Consider the following 18,126-nt stretch of genomic DNA (forward strand, 5'->3'; position numbering starts at 1 on the left):
ATATATTGACAATATAGAATGACCGGAAGAAAATAAAAATCATCCATTTCCCACCACTTGGAATAATTATTATTATTATTTTTTTGCGGTACACGGGCCTCTCACTGTTGTGGTCTCTCCCGCTGCGGAGCACAGGCTCCGGACGCACGGGCTCAGCGGCCACGGCCCACGGGCCCAGCCGCTCCGCGGCATGTGGGGTCTTCCCGGACCGGGGCATGAACCCATGTCCCCTGCATTGGCAGGCGGACTCCCAAGCACTGCGCCACCAGGGAAGCCCTGTACTAATTATTTTTATTTATTTATTTATTATTATTATTTTGGCCATGCCGCGCAGCTTGTGGGATCTTAGTTCCCTGACCAGAGATCAAACCTGTGCCCCCTGCAGTGGAAGTGCAGAGTCCTAATCACTGGACCGCCAGGGAATTCCCTATACTAATTATCTTAAAAAAGGCACTAGCCCTTATATACTTTCTTCTTAAACTTTTTATATACAAGCAAGAAAGTGTATAAATCATAAGTACCAGTAGATGAAATGAACATAATGTGTAATCAGCCTCCAGCTCAAGAAACAGAAACCCTCTTTATGCCCCTTCCAGTCTCTCCCCATCTGAAACGACCAGGGTAACCATTCTCCTGTCTTCTAACATTATAGATCAGTTTTGCTTATTTTTGAACTTTAAATGAACTGAATCTTAGTCACACTATTTTTTTAATTGAAGTATAGTTGATTTACAATGTTTCAGGTGTACAGCAAAGTGATTCAGTTATACATATATATATATTCTTTTTCAGATTCCTTTCCGTTATAGGTTTTTATAAGATATTGAATATACTTCCCTATTCTATATAGTAGGTCCTTGTTGTTTATCTGTTTTATATATAGTAGTAGGTATCCGTTAATCCTGAATTCCCAATTTATCTCTCCCCTAGTCATACTATTTTTCAATCAAAAATTTAAAACTTAATCTACTGTAGACATTTTAATAGCTTCTATACTTCTAAAGGCTGCACAGAATCTATACAATAATAGGAAATCATTTCCAATTTATTGATATTATAAACAACACTGTGAAGGGAAACTTTAAAATTTATTTTTTTAACATAAATGCCTAGGTACAGAATTTCTGATTTGGTGGGTAGGTATGTTTTTCAGGTGTTTCAGTTTTCTTTATACCTTTGCTGAATGCTATTCTTTTTAAACTTTACTAACCTGAGAGTACACCAAACAACCAAAAAAAGGAATAACCAGGGATCGAACCTGTGCCCCCTGCAGTGGAAGCATGGAGTCCTAACCACTGGACTGGCAGAGAATTCCCGGGTATCTCATTATGTTAATTTAGATTTCTTTGATTTTCATTTTGTCGGTGGAGTGGCTTATTAAAGTCTATGGAAGATTGTATGTTTGTTTGAAACTATCACCCAGCTTCCTGGGTAGAGTAAATTCCCTGCCCCACTGACTTTGGCCTTTGGCCATGTAGGATGGTTAACTCTTCCTGGTTTGTTTGGAACTTTCCTGGTTTTGAAACTGAAACTCCTGAATCCTGGGAACCCTTTTACTCCTGGGCAAACCAGAGAGGTCAGTCACCTTATCTGGCCATGTGATTTGTTTTGCTCTGTGGGATATTAGTGAATATGAAATATGCCTTTGTTGAAGTAGAACTTTTCAATGCAATGGCATAATTTGACTCAGTCTCTGTCGTCTTTCTGCCCTCTGCTGTGAGAGCTGCATGCCCCATATAGGGATTTCTCCTTCAGCCCGGGTCCTGGAATAAGAAGGCACAGGTAGACTCACAACGGACCCACAACCCCTACGTAACATGAGGAGAAATCAGTAAATGTTTTCTAAGTCGCTGAGATTTTAGGGTTGTTTGGTAGGCAGCAGAATTGACTAACGCCATGTGTTATGCCAATTTTCCTTTGGATTTTGAAAAATGATTTTCAAGAATACTTTGTGCAGAGTATATTAACCTATACTTACCACATGTATATATTTTTACTCTGTTTGCAATTTGTCTTAATATTACTTCTGCTGCTGATAAATTTCATTTTACCATTTGTGTGACTAAATGTATCAGCTGTTTCCTTTATGGTTTCTGCCTTTGATGTCACCTGTAAGCTTCTCTGTCCCAGGAATATTTAAATATTCATCTATATTTTCTTCTGGCACTTTTAGAGTTTCATTTGGTTTTACTTTATTTTTTTTCTTCCAGTTTTATTGAGGTATAGTTGAAATACAGCACTGTATAAGTTTAAGGTGTACAGCATAATAATTTGACTTACATACATCATGAAATGATTATCACAATGTTTAGTTGAACATCCATCATCTCATACAGATGCAAAATTAAAGAAGTAGCAAAAAATTGTTTCCCTTGTGATGAAAACTGTTAGGATGTACTCTCTTCACTTTCGTGTATAACATAGAGCAGTGTTAATTATATTTATGTTGCTGTACATTACATCCCTAGGACTTACTTATCTTATAACTGGAAGTCTGTACCTTTTGACCACCTTCATCCAATTCCCCTCACCCCACCCCATCCTCTGGTAACCACAAATCTGATCTCTTTTTCTATGAGTTTGCTTTTGAAGTATAATTGACTTACAACACTGTGTTCCTGGTGCACAATATAGTGATTTGATGTTTCTGTACATTTTTAAATGATCACCACCATTTGCTTTTACTTTAATATTGTTAATACATCTGGAATTTAATTTGGTGGGAGATGAGGATGTAACATAATTTTTTCTCTAAATTTTTTTCTGATTAGCCACTATTCCTAATTGCAATTATCAAAGATTGCATCCTTTCTCCACTGACTTGAAATACCACCTTTCAGTATATACTAAATTTCTGTCTTTGTATTCTGCTCTGTTCCAGATCTCTTTGTTTATTCCTGCCTACCATTTTAATAGCTGCAGCTTCTTATTATCAGGACTTTTCTCATTATTCCTTTTCTCCTTTTTTAAACGTTGAAATGTTAGTTGTCTTCAAGATTAACTTCAGAGTCCTTTTATCAAAGTTTATGAGAAATGACTCTTTAAATTTATGAATTAATTTGGGGAAGAATTAAACACTGCAAATATTGACTGGCCTATTCAGGAACTGTATAAGTGGCTTTCATTTTATCCATACCTTCTTTTATGTCTCTGAAGTAAAGTTTTCTTCATATAGGTCCTACACATTTCTTTGAAATTTATTTCTGTGTATTTTACCTACTTTGATTTGTAATGATATCTTTGGTTTTTTTAGTCATGTATTAAATTCCTTTATATAATAGGGACTTTTTGGGGTATTTTGTGTAGTATTTGTTCATGTTGTCTTATTCCATATTTGTATATACTGAAATATATAAATATATACACATTTTTTTGAATTTTATTTATTTTTTAACACATATATATTTTAATCTTCCTTTACTCACTGTTATTTTTTAAGGGCTTTTATTTTTATTTATTTTTCATGTGTTTTGTTTTGGTAATCACACCTGTTTTTCTTCCAAATTAACTTTAGTTTCACTGTCAAGTTAAAAAAAATCTGTTGGCATTTTTATTATAATTGCATTAAATCAAAAAAAAAGTTCTTGAAGACATGATCTACAGCTTTTCTTTTTCTTCTAGGAACATAATAGGAATCTAAAATTTTTAAATTTAGGAATCTAAAATTTCAAGACCTTTGCTGTATACCTGGAGAATTGCCAAACTGGATTGGGCCTGAATTAACTAGAGAGATTTCAGAGATCTTCCCCTATTTGGCAGAAGTTAAGATGATCAAAGTACAAAGACTTTTCCATGGATTGGCAATTCCTGATAAACATGAGAAAGTAGAATTTGAACTGGAAATGGAATTTGGGAAACACGAAAATATTGCAATTTCATCATTTTGCTCTTTTGTCCTTAAAGTTAGAGATCTTTCCGGTCACACATAGGTACCTTATGAGGGAGACATAAATGAGACTATAAAAGGCTTCTGATTAGGTTCAGAAGCTAGCCAACCTTCTTTTTATGCTGTGAACATCTAGCTATAGAAGTAAATGATAGAATTTCCTTAATCAGGGAGAGGTTCAGTTCTGACAGGTGGCTTTAGGACATTGGACTCCCAATCGATGCCCTCAAGTAACGCTGGAGACCCAGAGGCATGCCTAGTAGTCAACACAGTTGCCGGTCATGTGATTAAGTCTTCATCTATACACACTTTTAAAAAATTAATTAATTAATTACTTAAATTTTTTTTTTTGGCTGTGTTGGGTCTTCGTTGCTGCCCACAGGCTTTCTCTAGTTGTGGTGAGCAGGGGCTACTCTTCATTGTGGCGCGCGGGCTTCTCACTGCCATGGCTTCTCTTGTTGCAGAGCTTGGGCTCTAGGCACGTGGGCTTCAGTAGTTGTGGCACGCAGGCTTCAGTAGTTGCGGCGTGTGGGCTTAGTTGCTCTGCGGCATGTGAAATCTTCCCGGACCAGGGCTTGAACCCGTGTCCCCTGCATTGGCAGGGGATTCTTAACCACTGCGCCACCAGGGAAGTCCCAAGTCTTCATCTGTATCCTTCATCACGGTGCTGTTGTGCAGGTGGCTTGTTGCTCACTTTCTTTTTGGCCTCAGTTTCACCAACTCGCCCCGTGGGCTAGTGGAGGCCCTGCTTTTCGTCTACTGTCTGTTCAATAATGACTTTACCCAAGACTGGAATCAATGAAAATTTTCTTACGCCCATTTCAGAGTCCAGGATACTGATGCTTTGAAGTCAATTGCTATTTGTTTTAAAAATTGCTGTTTTAAAGTCCCTTTTTCATGTGGTATATGATGAGTTTGGAAAAGCTAAATCTTGAGGACAGAATTTCAGTAAGCATTTAAAACTACCGTAATAGAATACCAGAATTTTTCCAATGCACTTTCATGGATAGAATCGAATTGCTAAATTTTCCCATTGAAATATGGAAATGGTGGTACACTATGGCTTATAAATAAGTCTTTTACCGGCCCTTTAATATATTGTGCTCATCTTTGAAAAATAATCTACTGGAAGCAAATTTTTAATTTTTACATTGCCTTTTTATCCCAGGTGAAGTGTTTGTCTTAAACGATGGTGGAGAAGTTGATTTAGACCTTGGAAATTATGAAAGGTTCTTGGACATTAATCTTTATAAAGACAACAACATCACCACTGGGAAGATATATCAACATGTGATCAATAAAGAGAGGCGTGGCGATTACCTGGGGAAAACAGTACAAGGTATTATATTCCACAAACATTAGGGGCCCTATGTGCTGAGCACTCACACCCTGCTCAAAATAGACCTGAAGGTGAGGGGGTCCCTGTGCTCTACAAGCTCCAATCCTTTTCAGATCCCTGTTTTCTCCTCCTTTTCTTTCGTTCTTTTTTTTTTTTCTCCAGTTTTATTGAGCTATAATTGACATATAGCACTGTATAAGTTTAGGGTGTACAGCATAATGATTTGACTTACATACATCATGGAATGATGACCGCAATAAGTTTAGTGGACATCCATCATCTCTGATAGATGCAAAATTAAAGAAACAGACAAAAATGTTTCCCTTGTGATGAAAACTCTTAGGATTTACTCTCAACAACTTTCATATATAACATAGAGCAGCGTTAATTATATTTATCATGGTGTGTATTACATCCCTAGTACTTATTTATCTTATGACTGGAAGTTTGTACCTTTTGACTACCTTCATCCAGTCCCCCCTGCCCCATAACCACAAATCTGATCTGTCTCTTTTATGAGTTTGTTCGTTTTTGACGTATAACTGACCTGCAACACTATGTTAGTTCCTGTTACACAACATAGTGGTTTGATGTTTTTATACATTTCAAAATGATCACCGCGATGTCACCATACAAACCTTTACTTTTCATTTTCCTCAAAGGTTGCAAGTTCATCCTCCATGTTCCTGATTGATTGTATTTTCATCAGTCTTTTTTTTTTTTTAACTAATATCATTGTTTCCTTTAGTCCATGTTTCTGTCCTCTTTCTCTTTCTCTCTTTAGCTTTTATTTATAAAATCCACGGGGAACCATTTATTCATCACACATCTGATTGGGGTATAGGTTTATTTTGGTTTGTTTTTGTCTGTCCTTTATTTAATATGTTCTTTTTCTACTTTTTTCTTGTATCTTTGCATGGATGATGATTACTCCCCTTTGAAGAAGAACAGTGATGGGGGGAACGTGGGGGGGGTGCGGGGATTGAACTGGAGGGCAGCATGATATGACCTTTTTTTCACCAACCCTTTTCATGGGGGTTATGATTCTTATTCTCTTTTGTCCTTGAAGAGAGACCCGCAGGGCCCCCCCCCTTGTATTCATAAGTTCCTACGTGGTAGGGTAAAGGTGCTAATTCCCCATCCCCTTTAAATCACCTTCATGTTGGAAAGCAGCTGAGAAGTAGATAAAGAAGTTGGACAGATGGAGATCAAAAGATCAGCTATGTTACTGCTGACACTGGACGGTGTGGTTTAGATCTTAGCTACAATTGTACTTTCTAATAGTTTTCCCCCAAGTGTAGGTATTGGGAAGACCCGGGGGAGGGAGAGTTGCTGCCTCATACCTGCCACGTCCCAAACTTGGGGAGAGGGCAAGGCCCCAGACCTGGGCCTTGACCCCATCCCTGCGCTGCCCACGTGGAGGCAGAGCCAGACCTACCCCGCCCTCCCAGAAAGGGGTCGGGCTGGGCATGTGTGGTGGGTCGTTCCAAACGCACCAATCAGAGACGACTTCCGCCTCGCGGGAGCAGTTGGGGCCGGGGAGCTGCAGGTGGCGGGGGAGCAGATGACAGGCGCTATCCGCGTCAGCTTCCCAGAGGCCAACATTCCTGCTTTGTACATCACATTAGGTTAGTTGGCTGCATCTTTTTGTCTCTTCGGCTGAGATTAGCAGCCTCAGGCCCCTGGTCAGCATGCAGGCCTCGTGTACACCCTCTGAGGGACACTTCCATACTGGCTGGCGAATATGCCCAGGGTCTGCAGGTCTGGGCCACTCTGAGACCTTCTTCCCCTTGGAGTCCAGTATTCAGCACCCTTGGCGGCCCTCCTTGCACAGTTTTTAGTTGGCATTATAGGTGTTTTCTATAGATAGCATCAAAGATGGCATTTCTTCTCTCTCTCTGTGGTTGGTCGATTTCAAGGGAAATGGCATAACATTTAAATGACTAAACCTATGTTGCATCTATAGTGTTAATTTCAGTGAGATGGATAATAATGTGAGGACTGTAGCTTGTCTAATTTGCCAGGTGGGTTTCAGGTTATTTGGGAGGTCTAAAGACACTAATACATTCATTTCTCATGACCATGACCATGAAATAAGCTTTTGTGCTAATTATTACTTCTTTCTACAGTTGTCCCTCACATTACTGATGCTGTCCAGGAGTGGGTTATGAATCAAGCCATGGTGCCTGTGGATGGTCACAAGGAAGAGCCCCAAATATGTGTTATTGAGGCAAGCACGGAACTTTTTGTTATAATTTTATATCCTTATGGGTTTTTAAGCAGCTGGTCTTCATTCATTCAACAGATATGTGTAGATGGCCTCATGTGTGCTGGACACCGGCCTAGGAGGTGGGATTACAGCAGGGAGCGACATAGATGGCCCCTGCTTTTGTGGTCACAAGTCAGTGGGCAAGATTGGCTTAAACTGGGTGATTACTCCTGGGGTGGGCGTGCAGCAGTCTGCAAGTGAGGACTGGTCAGTCACAGAATGCATTCTACTGAGTGCCGTTTGCAAAGTGCTTTGGAAGTAGAGAGAGACCAAGTTAGGCAAGTCCGACTGTAGAGGTGATTTGGAGGTGAGAAGTGAGTATTAGCTGTTTAAAGAAAGAGCTTAGTATTTGAACTTGCCACTTGTTCACTGCTTCCCTTCCTCTCAATGTGCAGAATGAGAATAACATCCATGTACTCCTTATCTAAAGGTCAGTTGACCTAATTGCCAGACGGGACAGCAGAATAATGAACATTTTGGTTCCTAGAGGCAGACTCCCCAAGTTCACATTTCTGCCCTCACCCCCAAGTGGTGTATGGCTTAGTGGTTAAGAGTCTGGAGTCAGACTGCTTGGGTTCATAGCCCAGCTGGTTCACTTACCAGCTGGGTGACCTTGGCCAAGTTTGCTTAACTACTCTGTGCCTCAATTTATTCATCTACCAAGTGGGGATAATGTTTTGAGGATTAAATAAGCCAATACGTTTAGTGCTTAGATTGTGTTGGATCTATACTAAGTGCTCGAAAATTATTAACCATTGTTAAGATGCTTGTATGACTTGGCAAGTTACTTCTCAAAGTGTCAATGTACTCACCTATAACAATATGATAGTGTAATATTGTAATAACAACAAGATAATAATAACAGGGTTGTTGCAAGAATTAAATATAATAATGTAAAAAGCACTTGGCCACGTCTGGCATTTAGGAGGTGCTCAATAAACATGTTAGCTGCTATTATTGTCATCGTTATCAGTGTTTGCAAATAGATATTATGCTACCCACAATATCCATTTCGCTAATAGTAGAGCTGATAATCTTAACGTAAATGCGCTATACTATCATATATTAATTATATATTTTGCTACTATAATGGTATGGTTGATAAACAATGTAAATGTATAAGTGTGCTATATAAAATTTTCTCTCCCAGTGTATTTCTTCCTTCACAATTTACGAGGAAAGAGAGGACGCTTCCTTTATAATTTTTAAAAATCGGAGTATGACATAAACACAGAAAAGTGCACATGTCACAGATGTATAGCTTGGTGAAGTTTTATAAACTGACCATGTCTGCATAACTAGGCTTGCTTCCTTTAAAAAAATTTAATATCTAATACAGTGAATAGTTTGCAAACAAATCGAGGCAATGATAAAGACAAATAGTGTGAGAAAAGAGAAAGGCAGGAAAAGTGTCAGGAGAATAACATCTGATATGAGAACAAAGATGTAAACCGGGGCATAGCTTGACTCTACGGTGAAGGAGACTGGCACGGTCACTCTCTTTATTGATTTTCAGTTTTTAGGACCCATCTCCAGGATGAATCAGAGAAACCTTAAAAGCAGGAATGTGTCATCAACTTTGAAAAGAGGGATCGTGAGGTGGAGGGGGTGGAGGAGTGCTGGAGGGGAAGGGGGGTGGGCAGAACTTCATTTTACACTGCGAGGGTCTACAGATACTGTTAGTATTTGGCTGAAAAAGAAGCAAAAGTATCTCAGGTTAGGAAAGTAACCAGTAGAATTAACAATTGAGATTGGTATCTGGGGATGGGGGTACCAGAGAGCTGCATCCTCATCTGTCACGGCAGGAAGTACACCTACGTTCATTAGAGGGTGTCTGAAATAGCTAAGTTGAGGAAGAGCTGAGATGGATGAGCTTTGGTTTAGAGACATGGAGGTAACTACCAGAAGAAATCCCAACAAAGAAGTTAAAGCGCTTGCCGGGCTTCCCTGGTGGCACAGTGGTTAAGAATCCGCCTGCCAGTGCAGGGGACATGGGTTCGAGCCCTGGTCCGGGAAGATCCCACATGCTGCGGAGCAACTAAGCCCATGCACCACAACTACTGAGCTTGCGCTCTAGAGCCCGCGAGCCACAACTACTGAGCCTGCGAGCCACAACTACTGAAGCCCGCGCACCTAGAGCCCGTGCTCTGCAGCAAGAGAAGCCACCGCAATGAGAAGCCTGCACACCGCAACGAAGAGTAGCCCCCGCTCCCCGCAACTAGAGAAAGCCCACGCGCAGCAACGAAGACCCAACGCAGCCAAAAATAAATAAACAAAGTAAATAAAAAAATAAAGCGCTTGCCTTGGGGAATCAGACTTGGGAGAGGGAAGAGTGGGGCAGGGAACTCTTGCTTTCTATTGTAAGCTCTGCTGTACAATTTGGTTTTTAACCATGTGCATGCATTATTTTACTTTTTGAAAAAAACTTATTAATGTCAACTTGAAGGTGCCATTTAGCAATTTCAAAATCTTAAAGATCAGCCCGAGACTGATTTTATTCAAGCCCAGCAAAGGGTCGGACAAGCCCTCACACCTTTGGTTTACAGTGGTTATTTGTTGCAGAGTACCACTTTGTCCAATATGGTAGCCACTCTCCACATGGGGCTGTTGAGCATGTGAAAGTAGCCCATCCAAACTGAGACGTGCTGTGAGTTTAAAATATAACTGGGTTTCAAAGACTTAGTATGAAGAAAAAAGAATGTAAAGTGCCTCATAATTTAAAAAAAATTGGTGATGTTGAAATGATAATATTTTTGATACACTCTGCTACATAAAATATAGTGTTAAAATTAATTTCTTCACTTTAATTTTGTTTTTTTCCCATTTATTTATTTATTTTTGGCTGTGTTGGGTCTTCGTTGCTGCATGCGGGCTTTCTCCAGTTGCAGCGATTGGGGGCTACTCTTCGTTGCGGTGCGCGGGCGTCTCATTGCGGTGGCTTCTCTTGTTGTGGAGCACAGGCTCTTGGCGCAGAGCGCGGGCTCTTGGCGCGCGGGCTTCAGTAGTTGTGGCACGTGGGCTCAGTAGTTGTGGCTCACGGGCTCTAGAGCACAGGCTCAGTAGTTGTGGCGCACAGGCTTACTTGCTGCGCGGCATGTGGGATCTTCCCAGACCAGGGCCTGAACCTGTGTCCCCTTAATTGGCGGGTGGATTCTTTTTTTTTTAATTTTAATTTTTTATTTTTTAACATCTTTATTGGCGTATAATTGCTTTACAGTGGCATGTTAGTTTCTGCTTTATAACAAAGTGAATCAGCTATACATATACATATATCCCCATATCTCCTCCCTCTTGCGTCTCCCTCCCACCCTCGCTATCCCACCCCTCTAGGTGGTCACAGAGCACTGAGCTGATCTCCCCGTGCTAAGCGGCTGCTTCCCACTAGCTATCTATTTTACATTTCGTAGTGTATATATGTCCATGCCACTCTCTCACTTCATCCCAGCTTACCCTTCCCCCACCCCGTGTCCTCAAGTCCATTCTCTACGTCTGCATCTTCATTCCTGTCCTGCCCCTAGGTTCTTCATAACCATTGTTTTTTAATTCCATGTATATGTGTTAGCATACGGTATTTGTTTTTCTCTTTCTGACTTACTTCACTCTGTGTGACAGACTCTGGGTCCATCCACCTCACTACAAATAGTTCAATTTCGTTTCTTTTTATGGCTGAGTAATATTCCATTGTACATATGTGCCACATCTTCTTTATCCATTCGTCTGTCGATGGACACTTAGGTTGCTTCCATGTCCTGGCTGTTGTAAATAGAGCTGTAATGAACGTTGTGGTACATGACTCTTTTTGAATTATGGTTTTCTCAGGGTATATGCCCAGTAGTGGGATTCCTGGGTCATATGGTAGTTCAATTTTAGATTTTTAAGGAACCTCCATACTGTTCTCCATAGTGGCTGTATCAATTTGCATTCCCACCAAGAGTGCAAGAGGGTTCCCTTTTCTTCACACCCTCTCCAGCATTTATTATGTGTAGATTTTTTGATGATGGCCATTCTGACTGGTGTGAGGTGATACCTCATTGTAGTTTTGATTTGCATTTCTCTAATGATTAGTGATGTTGAGCATACTTTCGTGTATTTGTTGGCAATCTGTATATCTTCTTTCTTTTTTTAATCTGTATATCTTCTTTGGAGAAATGTCTATTTAGGTCTTCTGCCCATTTTTGGATTGGGTTGTTTGTTTTTTTGATATTGAGCTGCATGAGCTGCTTGTAAATTTTGGAGATTAATCCTTTGTCAGTTGCTTCATTTGCAAATATCTCCTCCTATTCTGAGGGTTGTCTTTTCCTCTTGTTTATGGTTTCCTTTGCTGTGCCAAAGCTTTGAAGTTTCCTTAGGTCCCATTTGTTTATTTCTGTTTTTATTTCCATTTCTCTAGGAGGTGGGTCAAAAAGGATCTTGCTGTGATTTATGTCATAGAATCTTCTGCCTGTGTTTTCCTCTAAGAGTTTTATAGTGTCTGGCAGGTGGATTCTTAACCACTGCCACCAGGGAAGTCCCTATATTGTGAATTGATGAGCATGATAAATTTCGTCAACATCCATCATCTCACATAGTTACAAAATGTTTTTTTTCTTGTGATGAGAACTTTTAAGATTTACTCTCTCAGCAACTTTCAGAGAAGATTCCTTTCCTTAAAGGCAAAATGGACATTGCACATCCCATAAATTTGTTTGACTGCTGCTTCAGCTTTGGTTTGGATAGATCTTAACATGTCGTTATGGGTGATATTTTCCCTGTTGTGCGAGGAAAGAATTAACTTAGGGCTACTCTAGGAATAACACTGAAAGTTTCTGATCACAATGACGATAATGGTGAACCAGAGGAGAAATGGGACTTTCCAAATTGGCAGAGAGGGTGCAGTGGGGGTGGAAGCAGGTAACGTTTAAAGCTTTTGCTTCCTTTTCCGGATTCCCTGCTTACTCCCAGAATAGCCCCCATCAAAAACCAGGAAATGCGTCCTTATGGTTTAGATTAAGTGTAGACCTCTTTTTTTCCTACATATTTTCCCCCCATTGGATTCTGGTGTATTATAGTTAGTGAGCACTTACACCCCTCACCCCCTGCCAGTTTCCTGATTTCATGTTTTATTTCTTGGATTTTCATAATTAAGTTTGTCATTCATTTACAGAATGATCATACATTTCTATCTGTTCCGTAGCCAGGAGAATTGAATTTTAAGTATGTTTTGTTATCTTAGTTAAAGTTAGTAAAGAATAATTTCTTCTGTAGCAATGAAATCCTCAGACTTCTTAGTTTGATTCTGTTGTAATTATGGTAACAGGTACTAGAACGCTGTGACCTAGGGCTTATATTGAATTTCAAGACCGTTCTGTCCTGTCCTGACCACTAACCTAAACTCCCAGTGCTGTGTGCAGGGCTCTGGACTTGTGCTGGAGGTACGGAAGGCAAGTTCCTGCCCTCATGGGCCTTACAGCCCAGTGGGGTAGAGAGGAGACAAGGACTCAAATAAAATAATGGCACCTTGTGCTGTGTTACTAGAAAGGGGAGAGACAGGGTGCTTTAGGTGGGTGGTCAGGGTTGGGCTCTCTGGGGGGACACAGCTCCCCGGGTGGGTTGGAGGGCCTAAGGGGCAGGAAGGAAGACCGTAAGCCATCCGAGGACCTAAAAGGCCAGTGGGGCTGGAGCACAGAGGTGGAGGCTGGGGGAGTAGGGGGATGGGAAGGGGGCAGGTGGGAGTGGGGCATGAGATGAGATTAGAGATATGTTTCAGGGTCAGATCATGTAGGGCCTTTTGTTGGCTGCCTAAAGGAGTTTAGATTTTATTTTTAGTCAAGCAGTGAGCTGCTGAAGGTTATAAGCATGGGAGAGATGTATTCTGAGTTTTAAAAGATCACTCTGCTGCTGTATGACAGATGGTTGGTAGGACAGGAGAGGGTGGAAGCTGGGAGGCCATTAAAATTGGGGGCAGCCAATTTTTTCTGTGAAGGGCCAGATAGTAAATGTGTTTGGTTTTGCAGGTCAGAGAGTCTCTGTCACAGCTACTCCACTCTGCCATTGCAGTGCCCAAGCAGCCTTAGGTGACGTGTGGGTGGGCGCGGCCGTGTGCCAGCATAGCTTCATGTGTGAAAATAGACAGCAGGCCCTCTTAGCCACCGCAGGCTTAGACGATTGCCGTAATCCCTGCAAAAGATGGTGCTGGCTTGGGCGTCTGGGGTGGTAGTGGTGGAAATAGCAGTGGAGAGATTTTCAAGAATGTTTTGGAGGTACAGCTCACTGGACAGGGTTGGGTAAGGAAAAGGTGGGAACGGAGGATGATTTCCAGACCTGTAGCTTGAACCCGTTAGTGGTAGGAGATGCTGTTGCTGAGATGAGGGAGAAGCCCCCAGACAAACAGGCCCAGGGCTGTGGGGACCAGGGGTTCAGTTTGGGCCATGGTAAGTTTGAATACTTACTGATCCATCCAAGATGTCACGGACAAGTTGGCTTCAAAGCCCAGCGGCGCTGGGAGGAGAGGTCCGGGCTGCAAGTAGATTTTGGACCCAGTCGAGTAGCCGAAGCCGGGGAAGGTGGTGGATCCTGGGCCTGGGCCCACCATGATCTCTTCCTCCTCAGCATCCCGATCATTCCACTTCGTGCTCAAGTTTTGCTCTTGCTTTATTGTTCTTTAGCTCTGCCTTATTCTCCTCGCTAAACTCCGAGCTCCTCAGGAGCAGGCTGTCTTAAGTTCTTCCCAGCAGCTCATTTAAAGTGTTGAGCCCGTAGTAGATGCTCAAATGCTAAAGAATTAATTTAAAAATCTGGGTGATAATCTTTAAGTATTTAAATATGGTGAGGATGAATGCGTTAAGGTGAAATTTTATCCTTGTCTAAAGTAAAATGCTTAAGTAACTTTATTGGAAGTACAATGTAAATTAAGTTAACATTTGTCAAAGGATTACACTGTCAGGAATATTCTCGGGGCTTTTGGTACTACTTCTTTCAGAGAGACAGCATGTTTTAGTACAAGTGATTTAATTCTGGTAGTACCACCATTACAAGGAGACTGTTGAGCTGCATACAGGTGTGTGTGTGTGTGTGTGTGTGTGTGTGTGTGTGTGTGTGTGTGTGTTTGTTTGTGTGTGTGTGTTCATGAAGAGAGAGAGAGAGAGACAGAGACAGAGACAGAGACAGAGAGAGGGAGAATGCTAACTGTTTCACACCGGGCAGAACCAGATGGCTCTCCCTTTTCTCATATTGTCACCGGATTTCAATTCTCCCTTCCAACGGGACCACTGGTAGAAACTAACTGATCTCACTCCTCTGTGGTGTATATTCTGGATCTTTTTATCTGCTTAGGAATTCCCTTCTCTTTTCTTAAAGTGCTCTTTTTTTTTTTAAAACAAACCCTTTTTTTAAAAAAAATTTATTTATTTATTTATTTTTGGCTGCGTTGGGTCTTCGTTGCTGCACGCGGGCTTTTCCCTAGTTGGGGCGAGCGGGGCTACTCTTCATTGCGGTGCGCGGGCTTCTCATTGCGGTGGCTTCTCTTGTTGCGGAGCACGGGCTCTAGGCACGCGGGCTTCAGTGGTTGTGACTCGTGGGCTCTAGAGCACAGGCTCAGTAGTTGTGGCACACGGGCTTAGTTGCTCCGTGGCATGTGGGATCTTCCCAGAGCAGGGCTCGAACCCATGTCCCCTGCCTTGGCAGGCAGATTCTTAACCACTGTGCCACCAGGGAAGTCCCACTCCTTTTCTTTAAAAAAATTTTTTTTCAGTCTTGATGAGGTGAAGCGTTGACAGCCTATTAGTGATCCCCATTTTCGGGGGACTTCAGTTTTCACGCTTAGTGTATTAAGAATTGTTCTGTTAGTCTGTGTACCACGGAAGCTATTTGATCTCTTGTGTCTTTTTTTTCCATTCCCAGCTGGGTGGCACCATTGGAGACATTGAAGGAATGCCATTTGTGGAAGCGTTCAGACAATTCCAGTTTAAAGCAAAAAGAGAGAATTTCTGTAATATCCATGTTAGCCTTGTCCCACAGGTGAGCTTTCCAGATAAGTGTGTAGTCTTCAACTCCTGTAGGTCTTCCTATGATACTCTGTTTATTCCACTTTCTTTTTGTTTTGGCCGCATCGTGTGGCATGTGGGATCTTAGTTCCCTGACCAGGGATTGAACCTGCGCCCCCTGCAGTGAAAGTGCAGAGTCAACCACTGGACTGCCAGGGAAGCCCCCTATTCCAAATTTTAAACCAGGAAGCCATTCATTATCCAGAAGAGCTAGATGTCCAGTGTACTGACAGTGACCCATTTCTTTTCAGCCCAGTGCTACTGGAGAACAGAAAACCAAACCCACACAAAACAGTGTCCGTGCGTTGAGGGGCTTAGGCCTGTCTCCCGATCTGGTGAGTTAAAGAGAGTGGGTAAGTTTCTTGGAATAGGACCTCCATTTCTTAAACTATAACATCATCTAAGTCCTTCCTAGCTCTCAAATGGTTTCTATGACTGAGCTTTTTGTATCTGGGAGCTGCGGAAGGCTTATTCCCTCATCCTCAAGTGTCGCTTCACACATTTCTAAATTGGCCATCTCTTCTTCTCCAGGTCCTCATTTGATTGGCCACACTGACATCTGGGCAAGTGCAATGTCCTGTCATCTGTGTGGTCCCTGGGTCCCTTAGAGGGAGGTGGGACCTGGGAGATTTTCCTATGAGCCTGCTAGGTGGGGCTACCCCTGCTCTTATTTATAGCAGTAATCCAGTTATTGCCAGTAGTCTAGATCAGAGGCTGGCAGGTAAGGGCCTGCAGACCTGCCTCCTGTAAAGGAAGTTGTCCACATTTATCTCTGGCTGCCTTTGCTCATGGCGGTACCGTGAGGAGTCAGGGCAGCAGCTGCACGACCTGCAAAGCCTAAAGTTTTTACCATCTGGCCCTTTAGAGAAAAGTTTGCCAACCCTTGGTCTGGCTCTATTCTTGTAGTTTTAGAGAAGTAACATTTGTGAGCCTCGAGTCTGTTCGCTAGAAATGCCTTGACATTTCCTACCGGTGGATTTGTGTTGAGTTTGGTTACACTTGCTTATATTACTGCTCAGAACAATTTCTAGTAGCCCAGTGGAACGCCCAGGGTGGAGAAATGCCCACTCGGTCAAGTCTTCTGGAGCAAAATTAATGTAGCGTCCTCCTGAAAATCAGTGGCGGTGTGAACAGCCCAATTCCTGTCTGCTAACCCCGTGCGTAATCGACTTTGACAGATTGTCTGCCGAAGTTCAACGCCCATCGAAATGGCTGTGAAGGAAAAGATTTCTATGTTTTGTCACGTGAACCCTGAACAGGTTAGTGCTGCTCTTTAGATTCGAATGCCTTGCAGGCGCTTCTGCTGTTGCCAGCATTTCACACCTCTTAAGTTATCGTATTACTTTTCACAACATTTATAAAAGATTTGGGGGACTCATATGCAACTACGGCTCCCTTGCCCTTAAGTGAACAGTCTTGAGACTCCTGAAATAGATTGTGTGTTTCACTCCTTAAGTTTTAATTGTAGGTACAAAACCAGGTGGGTTGTTTTTTTAAACTCGCAGTCCAACCTCTAGAGAGAGAACCATTTGAAGCCTGCTTATCGTCTCTTTATCTTGTCTTTCCAGGACACTTATGGCTTTTACTTTGATTTCTCTTTTGTACTTGTTACAGCTTAACTCACCCCAAACCACACATTACGGTGACATTCACACTATCACTTCTGATTACATCAGTGACCTCAGCTCAGTTCACTGCTACAAAAACCACTGTGACGTGGGTTCAGGTCCTCTGTTCTGCAGGACTTTCCACCTGGAAGAGCCGAGATGAGGGAGAAGCCCCCAGACAAACAGGCCCAGGGCTGTGGGGACCAGGGGTTCAGTTTGGGCCATGGTAAGTTTGAATACTTACTGATCCATCCAAGATGTCACGGACAAGTTGGCTTCAAAGCCCAGCGGCGCTGGGAGGAGAGGTCCGGGCTGCAAGTAGATTTTGGACCCAGTCGAGCAGCTGAAGCCAGGCTTTTCTTTTCTCTTTCATCTTTTTCTCTTTCATCTGCTTATCTCTGTCTCTTGTTTCCAATAAGGCTCAGGCACAAGGGATTGGAGTTTAAAAAGTGATATGACGTGTGCTCAGGAAAAGGGTGAGGTTTGTCAGAAACCTTTTGTTTTCTTCAGATTAGCTGGGGGTTCTCTGAAGCCTAAAAACCACCTAATCAGATTTCTGAGTCTCAGGAGGCAGGCTGTTGTATTCACTGCCTGATGCTTCAGGGTCAGTGCACAAGTCTGAACCCCTTTGAAAAATGTGATAGCAGGTTTAAAGCACTCTCCTATATCTGTGTGTCGTCAAGCCATTTTGGTTTTGTTCCGTTGTTTTTTGTAAATAGTACTTGGTGTGGGTATCACACACATTTAACCTGGTTTCCGAAATAGAAGGATACAGCTTTTAGAGTTGGGTTGCTGAGAGCTCTGCGAACAGATGATACAGTCCAAACTTTCAACCGTATGGAGTCTCTTTTCTTTTCTTTTTTTTTTGGCCATGCCACATGGCTTGCGGGATCTTAGTTCCCCGACCAGAGATTGAACCTGGGTCACGGCAGTGAAAGTGCCGAGTCCTAACCACTGGACCGCCAGGGAATCCTTGAGTTTATTTTCTTTATAACTATAGATTC

The 18,126-nt window shown here is 42.1% G+C and overlaps 1 protein-coding gene across 7 annotated transcripts in view; it reads left to right on the forward strand.

The window, feature by feature from the left end:
• Positions 1 to 18,126, forward strand: part of CTPS2 (CTP synthase 2) — a 109,252-nt gene that overhangs the window by 7,089 nt on the left and 84,037 nt on the right. For all 7 annotated transcript variants that reach the window (XR_002174472.3, XM_019925627.3, XM_019925631.3 and 4 more), the window contains 5 exons: positions 5,055 to 5,225; positions 7,355 to 7,455; positions 15,373 to 15,489; positions 15,767 to 15,850; positions 16,694 to 16,774. Coding sequence is in view for 6 of the 7 variants with exons in the window: in XM_019925627.3 (XP_019781186.2) it covers positions 5,055 to 5,225; positions 7,355 to 7,455; positions 15,373 to 15,489; positions 15,767 to 15,850; positions 16,694 to 16,774 (554 nt within the window). In the remaining variant the exon portion in view is untranslated. The remainder of the gene's footprint in view (positions 1 to 5,054; positions 5,226 to 7,354; positions 7,456 to 15,372; positions 15,490 to 15,766; positions 15,851 to 16,693; positions 16,775 to 18,126) is intronic.

Source organism: Tursiops truncatus, chromosome X (genome assembly GCF_011762595.2).
Source record: "Tursiops truncatus isolate mTurTru1 chromosome X, mTurTru1.mat.Y, whole genome shotgun sequence".
NCBI classification, from domain to species: domain Eukaryota; kingdom Metazoa; phylum Chordata; class Mammalia; order Artiodactyla; family Delphinidae; genus Tursiops; species Tursiops truncatus.